At 44.0% G+C, this 23,489-nt stretch overlaps 1 protein-coding gene across 2 annotated transcripts in view; it reads left to right on the forward strand.

The window, feature by feature from the left end:
• Positions 1 to 23,176, forward strand: part of LOC147883732 (pyrophosphate-energized membrane proton pump 2-like) — a 78,805-nt gene extending 55,629 nt beyond the window's left edge. For both annotated transcript variants that reach the window (XM_087399142.1, XM_087399143.1), the window contains exons 12-16: positions 3,624 to 3,788; positions 11,647 to 11,802; positions 12,005 to 12,116; positions 22,481 to 22,700; positions 22,964 to 23,176. In XM_087399142.1, coding sequence (XP_087255268.1) covers positions 3,624 to 3,788; positions 11,647 to 11,802; positions 12,005 to 12,116; positions 22,481 to 22,700; positions 22,964 to 23,063 — 753 coding nt within the window. In that variant the 3' untranslated portion in view covers positions 23,064 to 23,176. The remainder of the gene's footprint in view (positions 1 to 3,623; positions 3,789 to 11,646; positions 11,803 to 12,004; positions 12,117 to 22,480; positions 22,701 to 22,963) is intronic.
• The last annotated feature ends 313 nt before the right edge of the window (positions 23,177 to 23,489 follow it).

The raw sequence follows: 23,489 nt of genomic DNA on the forward strand, positions 1-23,489 counted from the left end.
GATCTCCCTTGGGCAGCAGTTTTGGGTCTCTTCACACAAACTTCGTATCGAGAGCAGCAGAGCAGAGCGGTTACCCAGGGAGAGGCGCATATGCACAATGTGTGACATGCAGGAGGTTGAGACAGAGGAGCATTTCATCTTCAGGTATCCTGTTTACTATGAGATCCGAGGGCGTTCCTACTGCCTCTTCAGAGATAGTTATGGGGTGTTGGCCCGTTTACTCTCCTACCCAGACCAGCCATGTTTGGCTGGTTTCATTCATGAGGTGCTCAGGCACCGCGATAGGGTACTCCGAGCACGGAGATAGGAGCAAACTTCTCCCTCGACTGATACCTCTTAGAGTTCTCACGGAGTTCTTTCAGCCAGATCACATAGACCCCCACGAGGCGAGACCTTGACATGACCGCGACCCGGAGATTGTGACCCAACAGCTCAGACAGAGGGTTGACTCACAGATCATACTTGGGGACATCCCCTCCTTGTTTAGGGTCGGAGCCCGACCGACGAGGGTCACAGTGGCCTTGGTTAAAAGCAGAGCTATGACCAGGAGACGTACGAGGACTGCACCCTTGAGGGGGTGACATTATTCTATTACTGACCTCATGCCTCCACTTCCATAGCCTCATCCATCTTGATGTCTTGCTACTGCTGTTGATGATGATGATGGTTATGATGATGTCGACGATGATGCTGAGATTGATATATATAATCGAGATATGACTATGTTGTACTTAGGACTTAGTACTGCCATTTTGCTTTTTTTTTTTGCATTCTGCATTGGTGTGGATGCTCGTTTAGTAGCTCCACTACCACATCTCATTGTATTAGGTTTTTTCACAGTCTCATAGACCCATCGGTCTTTCGAAGACTTAATAAACTTTCTTTCTTTCTTTTTTTCTTTCTTGTTAGCGAGAAGGTATCCTGCGCCAACAACTCTTCTTATCCAGTTAGAGGGATTGGTGAGATTTTGCTTACAACTATTGATGGCTTTGATCTCCGCATTAGTGATGCTTTGTATGTCCCCGGGATAAGAAGAATTTTCTTTCAGTTTCCTCATTCACTAGAAAAGAATCTCAGATCATCTTTGAGGATGACAAGTGTACGGTTTGTGACAGGGAGAAGAGTATGCATCGGTGTTATTAGGCACACTTTGTTGTGCCTTTTTCAGCTTGATGCATGTGCGAAAAGAGCACAAAGTGCATATTTCATTTCTATATGTACCTATGCCATGTAGGATGCACAGTTGTGGCATGCCAGGTTTGGGCATGTAAACTTGGTAGTCTTGTGAAATTCAGATGATACATGCCTTGCCTTCTTTGGAAGCTCGTCCTAAGCATATATGTGAGGGGTGTATTCTCATTCCCCAAGGATGGTGCAGTAGGACTGCAAAGACATTGCAGCTAGTTGGGTGGGTAATTTGCTGGAAATGAATGAACCTGATTGTTTTGGATGCACGTGATAATTTGCATTGAATGCAGGTTATGCAATAGGAGATAGACTCCATTCAAAAAAACCACACGGGGAATTTGGTGGACTTGCCTGTAAAGCAATACATACAAAGTGGGTATATAATCTAAAATGCAGATCATATGGATCTACTTACAGGTACAAAGCCTGTCTTGTTGCAAAGGGCTGTTGTATGACGATACTTTTACTCCCACTTTTCATATGGCTACCATTAGGTGTGTGGTTGCCATGGCTGCATTTCATGGACGGCAATCCATCTGTTGGATATCGAGACAACATTTGGAATGGGGACCAATTGGAAGAGGTTTACGTGTCTCAACCCATTGGTCTTGTTGAGCCTGGTATGCAAAGATTGATGCATTTTTGACCAACGAGGGTATGCAGAACAGTCCAACTTAAAGCACCCTTTATGTCAAGAAAGAAGGGGGTGATTTGCTCATCATCAGCTTGTATTTTGATGATATGCTGTGTATTGATGTTATGCTGCTCACGGGTACTAATGGTGCAAAAGTTGTAGATTTTAAGGCTGATTTGCAGTAGACATTTGAGATGTTTGTTTAGGGGCTGCTACACTCTTTCTTGGGCATTCGATTTGTACAAGATGACAAGTGCATTGGTTTGTTGCAGTCCAAGAACATTGGGAAACTGCTTGAATGGATTGGATTTCAGAATTGTAAGCCTGTTACAACTCCTTGGGCGCTAGGGATCAAGTTATCCACGCATGACAGTGAGCCGTTTGATACCAGAATTTACAGCCAGGCTGTAAGATGCCTAATTTACTTGTGTATTATACTGCCAGCCATTCAATATGTACAGCAGGTTTATGCACAGCCCGAAGACTTCGTATTAGCACCTTGTGACGCGTGTTTGCAGATACCTGCAAGGTACTCGGCCTTTTGGTTTGCTGTTTCCTAGGTTTGGGGGGTGGGGGTTGACTTGCATTTACATGCTTAACAGTGATTCGCTTTGGCTGGTGATTTGGACACTAGGCAGTCCGCCAAAGGTCTTGAGCTGCTTTATCTTGGCTAGGAATTTCTGCAGCACAATCTCTCAGATGGCAGTATCTTTGTTGACGAAACTTTGATGTGTCTAACCTCATACGTGAAACCTTGTGTTTGTATGCTTCCATCGTCTTGCAATTCATGAACATTTCTTCAACTGTAACAAGGTAACAAATGTGTTGGTATAGAGCTCCCCTTCACTCTTAGCATAGTTGCATTTGCTAGCAGAAATGGGTAGGAGGTCTGGAATTTAGTTCCTAGTTCTTGTAATGTAAACCTCTTGTACCCTCTCCACTCTTAGCCTAAGCCGGACATCCATAGAGTATCACCGTTTGTACAATGTTTTGTGCACACACGCATGCATGGAGAGAGAGAGAGAGAGAGAGAGAGAGAGAGAGAGAGAGAAGCCAAGCTGAGTTAGCTGATGGAGTGCAGCCTGAGTATCCAGAGCTGTATGTAGCCTAAGCAGAAGGGAAGAGAGAGAGAGAGAGAGAGCATATACTCACACATCATCTAACTCTACGTAATGAGGGTTGGAATGTGATAGTAGAGAGTCAGTAGTAGACAATGGAGGTCATGGTTCCTAACCAGTTGGATGACTCACATGAAGTTTTTACACATGCACTCTTTGCTCCCTTTGAGAACCATGCCATAGGAAGAAGGTAGAATAAGACTCTAAATTTAAAAAAATAAAAAAGACTCTAAATTATGTATACAGTATTAGGTTGGTTGACAGAAACTCAGTACACAGACCTTTGTATAAATGGATGCTCACGTATGTGTGGGTGTGTGGATTTGTGGTGTGAGAGCATAAACTTTATACTATGGTATGCACCCACTGTTGGGCGTTGTGGGATGTCATAGTAGCTAGTCCCTGCTATGCATGATGGAGTTTATGGTTCTCAACCTTATGAGTGCCTGTCATGAGATTGAAACTGAATTATGCATTGTGTTTTTAGAGGATGAGTTTGGGCATGTTCCTAGATTCATCTAGGTATATATTAGGTTGGTGGATGTTCTTGGAACGTGTTGTTTTCTTTTCCTGGCTTTGCGTTTTGTTTTTTAGTTGGGAAGGGGGGGGATTTTATACAAATATCGTTCTCATACAGTCGTGATTGGGTCGAAGATTTATTTGAGAGTTGCATGCTTATGCAGACAGACAATGTGCGGGAGATTACAGATCTCCTGGACGCAGTGGGCAATACAACAAAAGCAACAACCAAGGGGTTTGCCATTGGTTCCGCTGCTTTGGCATCATTTTTGCTGTTCAGTGCATATATGGATGAGGTAGCACACTTTGCTGGCACGGACTTCAGTCAGGTATTTTATCTCATCTGGACTTGTATGGCTATCACGAATCTCTCTCTCTCTCTCTCTCTCTCTCTTTCTCTCTCTGCCCCCCCGTATGCCCCCCCTCCTTTCAAGTGTATTTAGGTTGTATTTAGTAGCTTAGTAAGCATTGGGTTTTCCAAGAGATCACGGAACCTATTGAAGTCTAGATGACAACTTAAGCTTAGTACAATGAGAACATAAGTAGAACTTTGCCCAAGAGACTCCGCGGGTCTTTAGAAACCCAGTATAGCTGCTTATGCTTGGGCACTGACGACGACATAAGTGTTGCTTCGCTTGCTAAGTATGCTTCCTTTTGTTTTTCATACAATGAGAAAATAAGTATAACTTTTCCCAAGAGACTCCGCGGGTCTTTAGAAACCTAGTATAGCTGCTTATGCTTGGGCACTGATGACGACATAAGTGTTGCTTTGCTTGCTAAGTATGTCTTCCTTTTGTTTTTCATAAAAGTTTTTGTTTACCTCTTTTTTCTTCTCTTTCATTTTCTCTTTTAATTTTTGTGTAGATTTTTGGTATTTAGAACAACAAAAAATCTAAATTTGTATGATTGGACATATTCTAGTTCTACAAAGGTATATTGTCTAGTAATTAGATTTCTTGCTACTTTTTCATGTTCTTTACTGTTTTGTCCTTGGTGATTGGGTTTCTTCTTCTTCTAATGTTGCTTCTCCTTTGTCGTCTTCTTTTATGGTCTCTCTACTAGTCTCTTGTTTCTTCCCATCATTTTTTAAAAAGTTCTGAGTTTATGAGATTGTATACAATGTCTCTCTCTCTCTCTCTTACACACACACACATTTTTTTTGGGGGGGGTGAAAACTTTGAATGCGTAAGATTACAAGGTAGCTATCCCAAAACTGGGAAGCTGAAAAAATACATAAAGCGAAAATTTCCATGTAGGACAAATATACATTGTAGTCTCTGTAGTGAGTTTGCAGACAATCAAAGAGTGATTATTGCAAAGAACGGCGAAAGAAAACAAAAGGAGAAAACATAGAATCTTATATAAAGATGACACGATAATATGAGACAACTTCAAAGGATGAATGGACTAGTGTGCTGGAAGAAGAGTCCAATCCTCAAGCCTATCTTGAAGTTCTAAAGGCAATACTGGCTGAAAAGACTGAAGCATCCGAGTAATGGCTTGTTATACGGGACGATAATGCATTCCTAAACCATATTTTTCAGCAGCCAAAGGAAAGGATAGAAGAGTGCCATCATTATGAATGACATCTGCCCTTCACCTCCAAAGTGCCGACAGAAATTCAGTACGAAGACTTTGTATAAATGGATGCTCAAGTATGTGTGGGTGTGTGGATTTGTATGTGTGAGATGAGTTTTTTATACTATGGTCTACACCCACTGTTGGGCATTGATGATGTCAGTGGGGATGTCATAGTAGCTAGTCCCTGCTATGCATGATGGAGTTTATGGTTTTCAATCTTACGAGTGACTATCGTGAGACTATGTTGTGTTTTTAGAGGATGAATTGGGGAAAGTTCTTGGATTCATCTAGGTATGCCACAGAGGAGTTTCCTTTTGAATTAAGAAAATATGAGCGTTTGGGCTCGTGCAAAGCCACTGGAGGAGAAAAAACCCGTGATCAGTGGATGCTCTCAGCTCTCAAAGAGTTACCTTGCAAAGAGGCACGACCATGGCAAGCCAAATGTGAGAGTATGTTTTCAATCCAAAAACATTTGAGAGACGAGAGAGCAACCTTTGACCTTGCCTTTAATACTGCCCAACAGAAAATCCCTCTGAGTAGGTTTCCAATAGCCAAAAGCAGGAGTGGTAATTTGAAGAAGCAAGAAGCGCATCATAGCAGCCCAAGGGTGATCACCATGTTGGAATTGTAGCATCATTTTTCCCTTATGAGCCAGAATATGCACATGCAAGTTTGTGCTAGGAAGTCGCATTTTGCTCATGAAATTGATATTATCACACCATTTTCAACGTTCAGTGATGGTTTGGTGAACATAACTGCTGTACTGGAAGCAAGCACAAGCTTTTCCTGCTTTGAATGCGAAAAAATTTCCATGATGGTGGACATAAAGGATGTAAGATCTCCTTTGGTAGAAAATGTCAATGGCAGATTAAATTGAATGTAGGGCACTAAAATAGATTGAACGATTATGAGCTGGACATGCAAAGGCCAAGTAGCTAACTTCCAATAGTCCAGCTTTTTCTTTACTTTTGCAAGAACCCAATGAATCTGTTGACGATGGTAATTGTCCAACCCAGAGGATAACCAAGATGGTGTACCAGTTGAGTGGGCGGGACAGTTTCCCAGAGGGTAATTGTCCAACCTAGAGGATAACCAAGATGGCGTACTAGTTGAATGGGTGGGACAATTTCCCCTAGCCATATGAGACTATGCCAATCTTGAGAATGCAAAGGCAACAATCAAGATTTCTGAGAATGGACATGAAGGCAAGCAGCCAGCCCATATAGTGAGAGAGCCTGCGTAAGCGAAGCAAGGTCCCTTTCAGTATTTCGTGGTACAAAAAAAGAGTCATATGCATAAGCCCCAGCAACCAGAGGGCGACTTTCAGGTATGTGTGAGCTATGTAACATGCCAGTCGCCAATAAATGATCAATATAATGAAGCATAGGATGTGTGGCTATAGCATAATGAATAGCACTAAGAGGACAACCTTGGCAAACTGCTCAACGGAGTGTCCAAGGTTCAGAAATATGCCTCGACAAGATGCATGCAGCTTTGCTGTCACTGTAGAGCCAAGAGATGATATGCTATAATTTTTGACCAAGACCCAAAGCTTGCATGGTCTGAGCTATAAAATCCCATTGGATAGTGTCCAAAGCCTTTACAATATCTACTTGCAACAAGAGAATATCCTGCAATGTATACTTGGCATACTTAATCCCATTATAGGCAATATTGTCAGTGATATGCCTATGAGGAATAAAACCATATTGCGCTGGATGAAGGACATCATGCAAATATTCTTTGATACGATGAACCACCATTTTGTTAATGATCTTATAAATAACATGCATCAGAGGGATAGGTCTCCAATCAGCCAAAGATTCATTGATTGGCTTCTTAGGCAGAAGCTTTACAAGCCCTTTCTTCCAAGAATCCGGCATGTAAAGATTTTGCCAAGCACTATTTATGATTTGTAGCAAGGAGACTTGAGGAGATTCCAATATGCTAAGAAGAATTCAACAGTGATGTTGGCTATGGCAAGCAATGGAAGCTTAGAAATGAACGGAAGGAAGCAAAAAACGAGCTGTTATATTGAAAATGCTGCAAGTGCAAGTGTGGAGGCTCAAGGGGGAGCCAACATAACAAAACCCTAGGGCTAACTATCCTAACTGACCTAGGTGGTACATGTACTAACTGTACCAATAGTCCTAACTGACTATAACTAGGCTTACAAGGCACATATCAAGGAATAAGTGGCACTTATGGATAGCCCATAGAATGGCCTACACACACCCCTCCATGGTATGGGCGGAAGTATCGTGGACATGGCTTAGGATACCTAGATATCTAATGTCATGGTTACACATGTTCGTCCTGTAGGGTCATAGCAACCTATGATTGTACAAAGTACAATAGATCAAGTTACAAAAGGTACTAAGTTTAAAGCTCGTTGAAAAGCCTCAAACTTAGGTCGAGGTAGAGCCTTCGTAAAAAGATTTGCCAAGTTGTCTTCAGTGGGAGCATTAGGCAACCTAATATTACCTGTTGATAATCACTCTCTGACATAGTGATAGTGAACCCGAATATGCTTTGTGCGAGCATGGAAAACAGGATTCCGTGCAACAACCAAAGCACTCTGACTATCAGTGAAGATAACGTTAGGAGCACTCTGACATGCGTAAAAATCTGTAAGTAGCTTCCGAAGCCAAACACATTCCACTGTAGCTGTAAAAGCTGCTATGTACTTTAGCTTCACAGCTAGAAGTACAACTGTACTCTGCTTCTTGCTGAACCAAGAAACACATGAAGTACCAAGCATAAAATAGTTGCCATTGTGTGACATACGAGTGTCTGAACGACCAACCCAATCACTATTAGTGAATTCTAGCTCACTACCCTCGCGTGCTCTTTCCCCCTAGCCTCTCCTGCTTCCTTTCTCCTCCTAGCCTCCCTTGCCACCCTCAACTACAACTTCACCTCACCTACAAGACCTCGATGAGTTCCTAGAAAAATGCTGTGTGTCTTTGAGATATTTTTGAAAACACGCTCCACGGCATGCCAATGATGCATAGATGGGCTGTGCATATATCTGCTCAACTGTGAGACAACATACTGTAGATCAGGTCTTGTATGGCATAGGTAAATCAAACAATCAATTGCCTGCTGATAGAGAGTGACATCACATGTACCGCTGCCATCCTCAGAAGAGAATTGAAAACCAAGCTCTAATGGTGTGGATACTGGTTTGCAATCCTCAAACTGAAAATGCTGCAAAAGCTGTCCAATGTATTTGGATTGTGACATCAAAATGCCCCCCTCACTGCTAGTAAATTGGATGCCCAGATAGTAGTGCAAAAGACCAAAAAAGACCAAGATCAGACATAGCAAATGTTTTTTGCAAATCAAGCTTAAAATCTGTAATATGTTGAGCATGTGTCTATGTCACAAGCATGTCATCCACATAAAGGACTAAAATCAGCAAATCTATCCCACGCTTGTGGATGTAAAGGGTAGCCTCCGTAGGGCTGTTCTGAAAGCCAAGTGTGAGCAAATGAGTATGAATCCTGGAATACCAAGCCCGAGGTGCCTGCTTCAATCCATAGAGGGCCTTTTTCAAGCGGCATACCTTTTTTTCAGAACCTTCAACTCAAAGCCGGGAGGTTGGGAAACATAGACCTCTTCCTGCAAATGCCCATGAAGAAAAACTGTCTTGATATCAAGCTGATGTATCTTCCGATGAAAGTGGGCAGCAAAGGCAATAACAATGCAAATAGTAGTGATCCTGGAAGTGGGAGCAAAAGTCTCGATGATGTATGCCACGGGAAGCCAAAAAAACAGCAAACTCCTTTGACATGTATTCACCCCCTCTATCTATATTAAGATGAGGAATATGCAGCCCACTCTCATTCTCAACCAAGGCAATAAAGTGCTTGAAGCATGAAGAAACTTCAGATTTGGATTTCAAGGCGAAAATCCAAGTGTACTTGGTGAAGTCATCAATGAAAGTGACAAAATAGTAGAAGCCCCCAAGAGCTGCAACCCTCATGGGTTCACAAACATCACTATGAACCAGATAAAGCGGGTCCGACTTGCTGTCACAGCAGGCCATGTAATACCAATTTCGAATTTTCTTGAGAAGAATGACCATTTGAAGATGAACCATTCCATGTCCAAGGAGGGAGAGGTCTCCATGATGTCTCAGTTTTTCTTGGACTATGCCAAGCGTCCTGCAAAGTCTTTTCCTTTACTTTCGATTGAGAAGTAGAAGGTATCAAAGAAGAGGCATTTCCGTTCGACACGACCGGAGATTTTCCCTTATCCTGGGCTGCAGTAGGAGGCTTGTTTGGCTTATTTTTAACCAAAGAAGAGCCATGAGAATCCTTAGGATGCATTTGAGCAGGCATAGCATCTGGAGGTATTTTGTATAAAACCAGAGGGCATTGCAAAGCCATGTGTCTAAACTTCTTGCATTCAAAGCAAGCTCCTGCAAGTAATCCCCATTTAAGCTTATAGGAAGCACTTCCCATGGTAACATTGTTGACAGTAACAACAGAAGATTCTGGAATTGAGTTATCAGTTTGTCACAAAATACAAAATCTATTAGAGTTGCCATTTGGCCGTGGTGGACACACCACCTTGTTATCAGTTTGTCACAAAATACAAAATCTATTAGAGTTGCCATTTGGTCGTGGTGGACACACCACCGTTTGGCCGTGGTGGACACACCACCTTGCCCAAAGAACCTGCAATTTTTTGCAACAGAGAAGCCAGGCATTGAGGGAAGTCTTCTTTCACATCTCAAAATGGCATGGTCGTGACTCTTTGGATGGGAATTCCTTGCATGTTGAGAGTCTGCACTGGTCACCCCTTGCTTTGTAGGAACCCAGATGCCCATATTTTCTTTCATTGAAAGGGATTGCTTTGGTTAATGATGTGCTTCCTGATGATGGTACTTTATTGCCCTTTCCTTTGGCGGCCAGACAATGTGGAATCGGCATGCATTATAGACCTCTTTGGCACTATACTTCTCAGATGCGTCATGACTTTTTACCATTGCCTAGGCTAGAGCTTATGTATCGTCTTACTGATTGGACCTTACATCGCCATGGTTTTGCTACCCACCCCTTACGCCTGGACGATATCTTGGTGCCTGGTTTATATTGGGTTTTGATGCCTCCTCCTTGGCTGTTGTCACATTAGGGGAATCAGCTTTGGTCTATGAATCGTAATGCCAAATGGTGGCGTAAAAGATTGCAGCAGCGCTGGTACTAGAACTTCCTCTTCATGAGCAGGTTTTTCTATGGCGAGTGATGCTAGGTGTTATTCCTTTTGGCCTACTCTTGGCACATAGGCAGCGCCTCCAAGCACACTTTCCCATAGCTTGCTTTGGCAAGCTTTTTGGATCTTTGGCATTCATCCACGGAGGGGATCTTTTTTCTGCCCATACAACTTGCACGACAACCGTACAGCTGCCTCTAGACTCGAGCCTGCAGCATTGGGCTGTGTGCAGCAGCGAAAAAGAGGGAGGAGCCACCCAAAACGTGAGGAGTGCACCCAATAGCAAAAAGAGCAGGAGAAAACCTGAGCCTGACGTTCAAATCTGTGTAGGGAGCTTCTGCTAGGCCTGGAATGCTCCGCGAGGGTGAGGGGAGAGAGATCGTAGTGGTAGAAGTGGTAGAAGGGCATGCACCTACATGCATGACACTTGGCCCTTCATTAAAGCTCTAAGCTACCTGACCAAGGACAACGTTGGTTGTCCCTAGGCCCAACTTTTAGACCCCTCTCTAGTGCCTATGCCTTGCCCCTAGGACCTAGTGGTGCACCTAGACTTTGCCCCTAGGAACTTCTAGGAAGTGTGCACTTCCTCTCCTCACGGCCAAACCATTACTAGACTTAACCATGGTTAAACCCGGATCAAGCGTGTGTTGAGTTACAAAGATACTTTACATCACTTTTCACGTCTCGGTGACACTGGACTCTATGGAAAGATAGCAACCATCGAGTCTTTAGAGAGCCTACTTCTTCCATGTACTACTATTTCCGGACGTCGCTTTGGCAATCTCTTTATGATTGCATGTCTGTTCGTCAGATAGATTACGCTTGTCGTACGATGAAATTTTCTGATCTCCACTTTGGGGACAGCCTCTTGTAACAACATATGGATTTCACCCCGCCAAAAAAAGAAGTGTGGTCAATCTACCTCCAGGACAGTACCAACTTAATACCACACACACGTGTGCATGTGTATGTGTGTGTTGTATTAAGTTGTTGCTGTTCTGGAGGAAGATTGAACCATCAATTGAAGTTTAAGGATGAACTCAATATATACATAGTATGGTGTCAGTCCTGTCTTGGAGGTACATTGAACTGTCACTTGAGTTTATGGATGAACTGAACTGTCTAACTTTGGAACCTTAAAAAATATGATGGACAGACAATCTGCCATTTGGGTCCTTCTCTGTTGTTCCTTAAACATGAGAAGCACTCCAAATGGCTGACATTTTGATGCTGTCTGAAAGGACAATCTTGCATTTTCATGGGGATTGTGTGTTTTCTCTCTCACATATTAATTGATGTAGTGGCCTGTCTTTTTATAGTGGATTTGATGAACAGTCTGTTTCAAATGTACTAAAAATATAGAGTATGTGGATTTTTATTGAGCAGGTTGATATTGCCATCCCCGAAGTCTTTATTGGAGGTCTTCTTGGCTCAATGTTGATTTATCTTTTTAGTGCATGGGCATGTGTTGCGGTTGGTCGAACTGCACAAGAGGTCGTGAATGAAGTTCGGAGGCAATTCATAGAACGCCCTGGTATCATGGTAAGCTATGTCATACGAACACTTGTGGCTGTTTAGACTAGAAACATGTCGTCAAATTTTTATGACATAAGGAAATAACTGATGCAGCACTGCATGTAGATTGCACAAAACTTATTTCCTTCCCCTTACTCCATAAGGTTCCTATAATACGCATTCTGGTTGAGAAGGATTCCTTCTAATGCATGTTGGGAAACGTGTGCAGAGTTATCAAGACAAGCCAGACTATGGTCGCTGTGTGTCTATTGTAGCATCAGCAGCTCTACGCGAAATGATTAAGCCTGGAGCGCTAGCTGTGGTCTCTCCAGTAGCAATAGGTAAAGCAGGCCATCTATTCTTTTGAATGTATATCAAATTTATGGTTTACTTGTGCTCTAAGGGATGCGTCAATTTTACGAGCAAAAACCTATGAGCAGGTTTATCCGAGCGTGTTTTTCAAGAGATTTTTAAAAATGTTTTTCTTTAGGAAACATGGTTGGTTTTTACACTTTTATTTTCACTAGAACTAGATCCCTTTATCATAAAAATATACAGACTAGTCACTCATTCATTTTTACACAACATAATTTTCTTATTTAGAGACATCCCTTTGTACCCCTGTTATTACCTTAAAAAAGTGTTGATTCCTTTAAGAAACATTCCTCATAATCACTCTCAATGTAATAATACTATGCATATATAATTACTTATTAACACATTTATATCATATGGCAATATCTTTTTAGTGTTTTTATAGCATATTTATGGACATGTTTCTAAAGAAGTTTAAATTACTATAAATAAGTATTAACTTGGGCTTATATATCACTCTCATAAAATACATGTAATATTTAATACTATATATGAAAGATTTTCCAAAATATAACTCCATAGATGTGCTCAAATGGGGTGTTCCGATCAATTTGAGTGGTTGAATGACTATATTTGGACATTGGATATGAAAGTTGTCACTTTTAAAAGTGCTGTCCAAGGTAGTTTCGCCAGCGAAACTACCTTGGGAGACTTGCTTCGAAGGGGTTTCGCTGGCGAAACTACCTGGATGGCTTGCTTCAATGAGTTTTCTTTAAAGAAACTCTTTCATGAAGATAGGTTGAGAGAGGGTTTTCAATGTCACCCCCTATTAAGTAAAAGTTGTAAGAAGGATCATAAGGGAATTTTCATAGAGAAGTCTATTCTACATGTGGGTTTCTTCAAAAGCCATCCCATTATGCTCTCACCATTCCTATAGATTCACCTAAAGATTTTTGTATAAAATAGGCATAGCTATAATACTTTGCATATTTCTAAGTGAAACTATGTTTTCTTCTAATCGATTTTTGCCATATTTATGCATACTTGGAAGCTTTTTTTTTCCTTCGCTCGGACGCTCGGAAGATTTCTCTCAGAAAATGCTCGTCCCTTGCTCTAAGCATAGGAACATGCTGCGGCATCCTTGATGATGGAAACCCAGCGCTTATTTTTCCCGTCCTTTGCCTCTTTGTTTTGTGTGGTGCAATGCTAAGAATCCAAACTGTTCCTATCAAAACCTCAAGCAATTGGTTTTTCATCCAATTTTTCAGTGGTCGTTTTTACTGGGAGTCTAGACATCACATATGGCAATAGAATCTTTCACGCAGGAGAAGAGGATGAAAATTCTTTTACACAGAAGAGGAGGCTTGTATATTTGAGATGAGGGTTTTTCAATATGGAACATGGTTGTAGTGCTTGAGAAGGGAGTGCAATCGTATTTTTTATCAGGTATCTAGGATGGATGGTTGATTTACAAGGTAGAAGAAAGCTAAGTCTTTTATGTAGAGAAAAACACCTTGAATTAGAATATAGTGCTTGAGAAGGGAGTGCACCCATTATTTAGGATGGATGGTTGATTTATGAGGTGGAAGAAAACTAAGCTTTTTGCTGCACCCAGCCTTCTTTCCTCTCTAGGAATCCGTGGTCTTGCCCATCTACCCCGCTGTACCTCGAGATCATGTGAGCTAGTTCTGATTTTGCAAATAAGATGCCTTTTAAATGTTAATACATCTTCCCTGAGGTATTTCTGCATTCCATGGCTGTCCATTGAGTAAAGTTCCTGTTTATAAAACTGCATTTTTGTCCCCGGGTTTTGCCAGAGTTTTTGTAACATTTTTTGCGTCACAATCTCCCTTATTTCACATTGATCTGGTAAATCACTGGCTGTCATACCCCATGTTTCTATCCATTCCATTCCCTCGCTGCGCCAGCCCATACTCAAGAGAGAGAGAGAGGGGGGGAGAGATGATATGATATGATTGTAGTAAAGTCCACATGAGATTCTTCAGGATCTATGGGGATCACTATCAACTAATAGTGATCCCTTACATTCAGTGAGAAAGTTTTTCTTCTTTTTTTTTGGGTGAAATCTTATATTTTGTGTGGGAAACATTAAAAGAGGTAAAAACCCACCAATAAGTACAAGGAAAAATTTTACAAGTAAAGCCTCAGAGCAAAAGTCATGAGGCAGCCAAGTAAAAAGTTACATATTAAGTTGGATCAAACACAGCATCCTCTAGCTTCAAATTATTGCTCTGTAAAAACTGATGCAGTGATGAAACCACACCATCAATAAAAATAAGCTGTTTTTTGTCCTTGTGATTCTTCTTGATATAGGGTCAAAATCGCCGGCACCCGAAATTTCTGAATCACAGGGTCAACAACTTGTTGTAACATGGGATGAAAAGATTCCAGTAAAAAAGACACTTTTGCATCCCGAACAGAAGAAGACTCGGGCACAGGCATCAGAGGCAAAGGAGCTAGATCAACATCTGTATCCTCCGACGAAAGTGCTGCATCTGATAAAGCAAGACTCAGCATTTCAGCTTCACTTCGAGGATCAACCTGAGAAAGAGCATGTGCAGCATCTTGCATGATTCCCTCTGCAAGGGGCACATCCGTATCTTGAGGAGGAGGCTGATAATGCTCAACAGGAGTCGGATATTAAACTTCTTCAACAAGAGAAAGATTGGCTTGTGATTTTTCTACCTTCCTCCAGTAATGCTTTGGAGCAGTAAAAGAAGGCTTATCGAGTAAAGCCTTAGTAGAAAACGGAGGAGAAGGAAGAGTAACCTTCACAGTGGAAGGAGTAGTAGGAAGAGCGGACATTGAAGCAAAAGGGCAAGCACGTACAAAATGACCAACCTGCCGGCACCGATAACATGTTGTAGGAAAAGAGGCAAAATGCAGCCTGATGCGCATCAGATGGGCAAATCCCAAATCAAGATCCAGAGCAGAGGGCACGGGCTGCATCATATCCCATAAAATACAAAGGCGAATATCCCGGGTAGCCTGCAGAAACTTGTGTCTCGGAACATGTAGAGGCCTCCCCAAAAGCGCTGCAAGAGTAGGAAGAAGAAGAGGCAGCGGCAACGCTTTGAGGGTAATACAGACCGGACAGTGAGTCGGAAGAGAGACAGACGGATCAAAAAGCAGATCCCAGGGCATCACATAAGCAAAGAAACCAGCCCCATGAATACCAGCACAACTGAGACAAGTCGCTCCACCACATTAGGCGAAGAGCAGTGAGCATAATAAAAACCTTTGCCCAGAAAGACAAAGGAGGAAAGGAAATCCTGACCCACTGCAACTTCAGCCCAACGACGAAGTTGAGTTGCAAATAAAACCCTACCCATAAAGTAGAGACAGACCCCAAACTGTTGAGGCTGTAGAAGACCGCAAACCAGAAGGGTAGAATCCAAAGAACAACCAAGCGGTGAACCCAACAAAGGAACATCTGTGACAGAAGCAAAGCACATCTGGCGAAGAAGGTCCAGCTGGAGGGAAGATGAAGGACCATCCGCAATATCCAGCTTTGCCGATTTAACCAAAGTGGAGGGAGGCAAACCACCACGCTTCCGTCGAAAGAAGACACGTGCAGGAGGAGCAGAGGCAGAAGGGGGGGCTGAAGCTGAGAAAACGAAGGAGCCATATGTCAGAGCGACAAGAAGAGGGGAGGAAGAGACATCAGGAAGAGACTGTACAAAACCCGGCTGTTCGGACATGGGAGCAGGTACGGATGAAGGAAACTGTACTGACGACCGTACAGCCTACACGGCCTACACAGGGGCAAGAGCAAAGGAGAACACCGAGGGGACAGGCAAAGATGGTACGGATGGGGACGGCCTGTGCAGAGGTTGCTGCGCAGAAGGTACAGGCAGCAGCGGGCCTGGTACAGAATTAGGCAGAGGGTGTACGGGGGCTGACAGAGGGGGTACAGATGCAGGCGGAGCAGCAGCAGCAGGCTGCGAGCAAGGTACAAGGACGGGTGGGGGAGAGGCTGAGCTCACCATCGCTCCTCCCACACACCCACACACACCCACACACGCACGCACGGAGAGAGAGAGACATCTGCAAAGAGCAAAAAACCCTATGAGACCAAGGAGCCAAAATCCATGATGAGAAATACACCCCCATGGTGGGAACTACAGGTGTTTAGCACACCTCCAAAGAAAAAACTACTGAGGAACGGATACACAAAAGCTAGAGTGAATATCACGGACTAGAGAGAGTGCTCTATAAGTCGGGAGTAAATCTTCTCATGTCATGAATTTGAGAGTGATTTGACAATGATCTTATGTAGGTGTGTGATTTGAGGGGTGTGATTTGAGCTCTATTGTGGGCCTGACAATGATCTTATCGAGAGTGTTGATGTCTTTGGAACATATCATACATTTGTTGTTGGGGCATCTTCTCTTCTCTCTGCAGAGCATACTTGGGGGCGACGGCTGCTATGATGGTACCCCGAACAGGTCTTGTGTTCGCAGGGCCTGTATCCAACCTCCTACTAACCTAACGTATCTGAAAGTCGAGGCCATGATCGCGGCATCTCTGGGTCTTTTCTTCTCCTATGAAGAAGAAGTCTGTGATCTCTTGCTGTTCGGGGCTGTGTGGCGTAGTATGTCTTATGAGCGTGGACAAAGAGTGCAGATCTGGGTAGTCAATGGATCGAATCATGTCAGTTAAAACCCCTCGACAAAAAGGCAATGGTACGTCCCTCGGATCTCATAGTATCGGGAGCATCATGTCAAGGCATGCTCCTCAGTCTTCAGCTGCTGTGTGTTGTATAGTGTGCAGAGCCTCAAATCTGTACGATGTCGTGTGGCTGCAATCTCGCATCCTACCTGGATGTGGAGAGTGTGATATGATGTCCTAGGCTGGCCGATGGGCATCCGTACTGCATGAGAGGTGGATCTGTAAATGTGATCTAATTAATGGTCGAAGTTGTAATGTGGAAGAGGTATGATTGACTCTTGGCATATGCGGGTGGACTATTAAGTCACAGAGATCTATGATATGAAATCCCATGATGTAGTCAACTACACTGACCACCTCCATGTGGGCAATACGTATATCTCTTTGTGCTGGGCCAGCTCTCAGAGATCTGCGATATGAAATCCCATGATGTAGTCAACTACACTGTGACCACCTCCGTGTGGGCAATACATATATCTCTTTGAGCTTGGCCAGCTCTGTAATCCAATATATATGATTAATTGGTGATGGGTAGACATATCCAGCAAATGTCTCCTGTACTGGATGATGGAGGATCCATGTGTGTCCTCCATCTGCGACTGAACTCTCCAGGCTGGAGGTGGTAGTGCTATGGCATCTCTCTGAAAGTCTAGGATCCCTGCCTGTGTGCCTCTGGTCCTAGCATTGAAGTACATGATAAGTAGGACCTCCCCCTACTGTCTGTATCTCTGAATGTCCTCATGCAATACTGGAAAGGGGATGTCTGTCGTCTCCCCGAGGCTGTTATAGCATAATCTGATGACTGTGAGGAAGCATGCTGCAATGTATACATCCCAGATCTGGGGTCCTGAGTCGGATCCACATAGATCGGGCATGCTTATCTGTACTAGTGACTGTGATGTGCGCCTATAGATGGGAACCGAAGGGAATCGCCTCCCCTCTTGATCCATGTACTCCTCCGTTTGTGCGGGTCTCTGACCTGTATGCAGACTGCCATGTGCATCCATGAACTGTCGGTAATCCCGTCTCTGGGCTCTAGTGTGTCTCGGTGTACACTATGGGATCCTTCCCCCGGAAGGTCTCCCACAAGGTTCCCAGGGGAAGACCACAGGGTCCCATTTCCATTCCAAGAAACAAAAGACAAAGCACTCGTGGGCCCACAAAGTGCGTGTCCTTATCAGTCTATTTGGGTGATGGCGCTTCCATCCCTATAGACTGCCCACTTTTCTTTTTCTCTGGCTTCCATCACATTTTTTATGCCCTCTTTGTGTTTTTCTACCTGCATTTGTGGGAGGTCCTCATTAATAAAGACCATAGTACCCCTCAGGCATGTTCTCTTTTCCAAGGCTTGCTGTCTCATAGATGCATCCTTGAGTTTGGCATTCGATGGTTTTTCTCTCGTCATCTTGCCCACCCTCCATGCATTCACAATCTGAATTTTATCCACACCCCGAAGGTGGTGTGCACTGTGGCTTTTTCCAGTGGGCTGACCGTGTCGTCACCTTCACCAGATCGAGATTTAATGTTTTTTTCCCCTCTTGTAGTATCCTCCTCGAGTGTTTCTTGGATCATTTTCATAGGGTGCTGCCCCTTAAGCTCTTGGGACCAGGATTGGGTCGTCTTGGTGTGCTCTTCTAGTTTTTCTTTCATTTTGGCCTCTATTTTTTCTATTCCTCCAAGGCTTGTCCATGGTTGGTTCTAACTAACTTTAAGTGCTGCATTCTCATCCCTCAGCAACTCCATTGTTTTGTGATCTAGTAGAATTGGGTCTGCCCTTAAATCCTGGCCTTCAAGCTGAAGGGCCCTTATACATGATGCTTGGTCTTCAATTTTCCTTTTCAGATCCGCATTTTGTACATGATGCTTCCATATTTTTCTCCAAGCTATCCATTCGTGGTGCACATGCAATCTGTTTTTCAAGCAGAGGGGCTTTGAGGCTTGAAGCTCAGTCCTCGACCATTTTTTCCAGGTCGGCATTCTCTGTTTGAATTTCCTCCAAGTCCACCTGTGGTGTGCATGTGACTGCTGCTGAAGGGCTTTGAGGCTTGAGGCCTGCTCCTCTACCATCCTTTTTAGGCCTTAATTCTCAGTGTTAATAGCATCCAATGTCTCCTCTAGGCATTTTATCCATTGCATGCATTCCACAGGCAGCCCTTAAGGATACCCCACACTCTTTGACCGTGTCATCGGAGGGGGGGGGCGTGGGGAGTTTTGAGAAAGCCTCTGTCAGTGCTTTCATGACTCCTCCTGGAGAGCCACGTGGCATACTTGACCACCCTCAGCCTGCTGCAGAGGAATGCTTGCCCTGGCGTATGTAACAGGGGCGAGGCAGAGGCAACAGTGATTAGCACACCATAAGCTACGGAGCCTGCTCTGTCGAGATTATGAAATCAGCTCCTGAGTCCAAAGACAAGATGCTGACAGAAGCAGCAAACTCTGGCTTTGTTTGGAATTCAGAATGCCTTTAGGATGTCTTCTCCTCCGCTGACTGTGAAGGAGCCACCTTCCTCCACATCACCATGCTGTCCTCTACAAGCAATGAGTAACACCATGAACAGATCCCTAATCCTGCAGGCATGTCACTAAAGTCGAGAGTCAGGCCAATCGCCTTCGTGAAAGCAAGATTCTTATTGGAAAGCAGCAGCATCTGAACTCCAACCCCAATACTGTTGTTGTTGCATGCATTGCAATGCAAGCAATAGTGTTGACCCCCTTAGCTCCACCAATGCTTACCTAACAAACGAACATGTGTGTGGAAGCGTGCACACGTGCACTTGTGTGTTGTTTATATAAACAAACACACACAAATGCTCACCTAACAAACGAACATATGTGTGCGCGCACGTGCTTGCATGCGTGTGTTTGTTTGTTTGTTTGTATTTATACATGTGTGTGTGCATATATGCATATGTATATGAGTATCTACCTTCCTTTTTCTTTTTCCCTTTTCTTTCTCTTGCTAGAGCAAGCGTAGGTTTTGCTTGACAAAGGGAAGGAATTCAGAAGGTGACCCTTTAGTCTAGCCAAGAGGGACTCATATGGGAGCATCCTCGCCACCATCATCCATCCGGATCTCCTTCTCTCTTTCTTCGTGCCAGGGCAAAGCTTTTCTCTATTGACAATCTGTAGGTCTCTGGACCCCAAAGGAGAAAGGTATTCTCTCCCTTCAGGATTGAGGTCTAGTAGGATGAATTGTTGACTTTACTCCCACGGGATGACAGGTTTGAGATTGAGTCTAGGCGAGTCTAGTCCCGGAAGTCTAGGTCGTCATGATCTATGCGAGGGACGTTTTTCTACTCTAGCTAGGTGTATGATTAGGATGAGCCTATAGCGAGACGTGCAGTGGGCATGGGAGATACCTAACTAGAGGTACGTTTATGCATGTGTGTGTCGACAAACAGATAGCATCCTTTTAGAGGTAGGTGACAAAGAGTCTTTCAGATATGATTCTTGCATTGTTAGAGGAGACATCAATAACTTGGAGTACGAGGAGGACAAGCTTGGGGAAGGATGGGGGACTGCCTTTGGAGCAGGGCACGTGGGAGCAACTTATTTTTACCATCAATGGCTAGGACTTTTGGTGAGAGGATGAGTCTATAGGGTTTCCAAGGAGCTCAATTTCTCGCTTTTGTAGCGTCAACATGATGGTTACTGAGAGAGACCAGAAGAATTTACCTAGGCCATACATAGGGGAGGTTCAGTAGGCATTTTGTTTGGGACAACAAAGTCGGACCACTTCCTATTTGTATTACATTATAGCCTGACTCTCCAGTGCGCAGGTAGTCCCTTCACGAGAGCAAGATAACACACAGGAGGGACCTAGCCTCCATCGAGCAATTAATGGAGCCGGGGCTGGTCTCTCATTGGCTTGTGGAGACATACAAGAGCACCAAGCTAGACCTAAAGGTGATAGAGATCCAGCGCGTAAACTACTTTTACTCCAAAGCGAGATGGGTGCAGAGACCGGATGACACGGCAGATTCAGACCACGGGCCGTAGCTTGGCAAGGTATTATTTCCGGCTGTTGAGAGATGAGGGATGCCAGCTGCACTCGGACCTGTGGGATATCCTAGAGGTCATCACCTCCTTTTACTGGCAGCTGTTTCAGGCAGAGGAGGACATCTTGGAGGTGCTAGCAGTCTGGGTTCCGATCCAATAGGACGACAGATTATTTGATTCGGAGTTTGTAGATGATATAGCTATTCGTAGAGGGGTCACTCCAGGGCCTAAAGAAGCTTTGGCTCTGCTTGGAGGTGCATTGTTTGGCTTTGGGTGCCAAGGTCAACTGGAATGAGTTAGTCAGTTTTAGCATAGTCTTCAAGGAGCTCTAGTTGTGGGGCACTGGCCTTAGCTTGTGTGGATTCCCTCGGGGGAGACGGCTAGATCCCAAGGCTGTCAGGTCACATTGGATATTTCAGCAGTTCAACAGATTTTCCCAATGCTAGTGTGTTCGGCGCACGTGCCTCTCTTGGAGCTCAGCAGGCTCTTTGGCAAGGAGAGATTGTGGTGAAGCAGGTCCTCTTGGCAACGGCCTAGTTCATCACATCATGCTGGTGCTTTCAAAGGGGGTCCATGGGGCAGTTGAGGCGCTTGGTGTGCAATTTTCTTGGGCAAGCTCGTATGGCACACAAAATACTCGGGCCAGGGTCGCCTGGAAGACAGTGGTTCTTTCTGAGGCAGATTGAACCAGTGATGTAGAGGAGAGCCGTGTTATGGAAGCTTATTTACAGGGGTCTACCTTGTAGGCTTTAAACCTTGGAAGCTCTTTAATCAGAGGGGCTCATAAGGAGCACTCACCGCACAGAAGGACAATGGTAGCAGTCTGACCAATGGATGTTTACAGCAGCCCCTCACAAGGACGGGGTCACCACTAATGTGGAGCTTGATGAGAGTGGTGGCATCTCTCATGGCAGCCTCATTCGAGGCACCCCTCAGAGCAGGATGTCCAGCACCCGGACGTTTGTGACCACGATGGTCGTATGCTAGGGCATTGGGTTGGCACATTGGGACAACGGGCCAGTGAGATCCCTGTGGTTTGGAGTTGGCTTCCCTAGAAGCCTGAGGAGAGGCTGAGCGCTCCTGCCACTTTAGAGGGGCCAGCAGCAGGATGTTGAAGAGGCCATCCCAACGGCATGGCAGGAGAGGCTTGACTCTATCCCAGATGCCACAGACCCTCCACACAGGTTTTGGCAGTTCTCCAGGATAGGAGTTCCTCTCAGAGTCTCCTACCTACTGCAGGCCTTACAGGTTTTTCCTCAGTATCGGATGCAATGGATTACTCAAGATGGATTCAAAGCGAGGGGACAGAGACCCGGGGGTGATGGGGTCTTTGTATAGTGGTAGAGAATCGGAGTGGTTGGCTGTTCATATGACCTGCACCCTGCCTTGGCGTGCTGATGACATAATTAGGTTGCATTAAGATGAAATCAATGACTGCATGGTTTTCAGCTTTGTGAGACTCTCTTGAATTAGCTGATGTGTTTCCTGTTGTTGTTCTTATAGTTTTATACTATTTTTTCTTCTCTTTCGTTTTCTCTTTTTATTTTCTGTGTAGATTTTTGGACTTTAGAACAACAAAAAATCTAAATTTGTATGATTGGATATATTCTAGTCTTACAAAGGTATATGTTTCCTGTTCTGATAGTTTTATACTATAGTTCTGATATCTCCATGATCTTCAACTACTGGTTTTATGCAGGCGTTGTTTTCAAAATTATTGGGCAGTACACAGATCAGCCTCTCTTGGGAGCAAAAGCAGTTGCTGCAATGCTCATGTTTGCCACAGTTTCAGGCATTTTGATGGCACTCTTTTTTAACACCGCTGGTGGGGCCTGGGATAATGCCAAGAAATTCATTGAAAGCGGTGCCCTTGGTGGGAAGGGAAGTGAGGCTCATAAAGCAGCGGTCACAGGAGACACGTGAGTCTGACTCATTTATCTTTGCCTCTCTTTGATGTCACCAGGATAAATCCAACGCAAAATGGAAAAACCTGAAAGACGCTATAATCTTAGCTAATCGTTTAGTGCAGGTCCAAATAACCCTACTTTTTGGTGTGTTGTTTTCTTCAGAGCACAGACCCCTTCCATGGTTTCTTGCATCTTTGTCTTACATTGTACGTTTATTTATGAGGGTACTGGTTTTTCCTCAAGAATTCACAGGCTTCTGTTTCTCTGTTATACAGGGTAGGTGATCCATTCAAAGATACTGCAGGACCATCACTTCATGTGCTCATAAAGATGTTGGCAACCATAACTCTGGTCATGGCACCTTTATTCCTTTGAGTGGTCAGATTTCCCATTATTTTTTTCCCTCGTGTCGCCTGAGCTATGGTACAGAGTCTCTCGTTGTTGAAGACACAATGGGTTTACATGTGAGGCATTATTAGTGTCATATCTTGCTCAGCAAAGCTTAATAAAAGGTTTTATGGGTGGGATCATTCTATGTTTCACAAAGACGGTTTGAGTTTCAATGGGCTTACCTGTGAGTTCAGTTTGAAAATGTTGGAACTTTTGCAGAGTTCAAGGCTTGTTAGTGTAGGGATCCGAGCGTCTCTTTTAAAAGTTTGAACCAAGGTGGAAAGGTGTATAGCAGCACCCGCTGTAAGTGTTCTGGCAACAGAGTGTGCTTATCTCTTATCAAACACCAGTTGGCAGTCTCTCAAACCAAACCTTCTTCTAGTGGCTGGAACAAATAGTTCACATCATGGA

Source organism: Dipteris shenzhenensis, chromosome 27 (assembly GCF_047967505.1).
Source record: "Dipteris shenzhenensis isolate YYH24624 ecotype China chromosome 27, Dip_SZ_1.0, whole genome shotgun sequence".
Lineage (NCBI taxonomy): Eukaryota > Viridiplantae > Streptophyta > Polypodiopsida > Gleicheniales > Dipteridaceae > Dipteris > Dipteris shenzhenensis.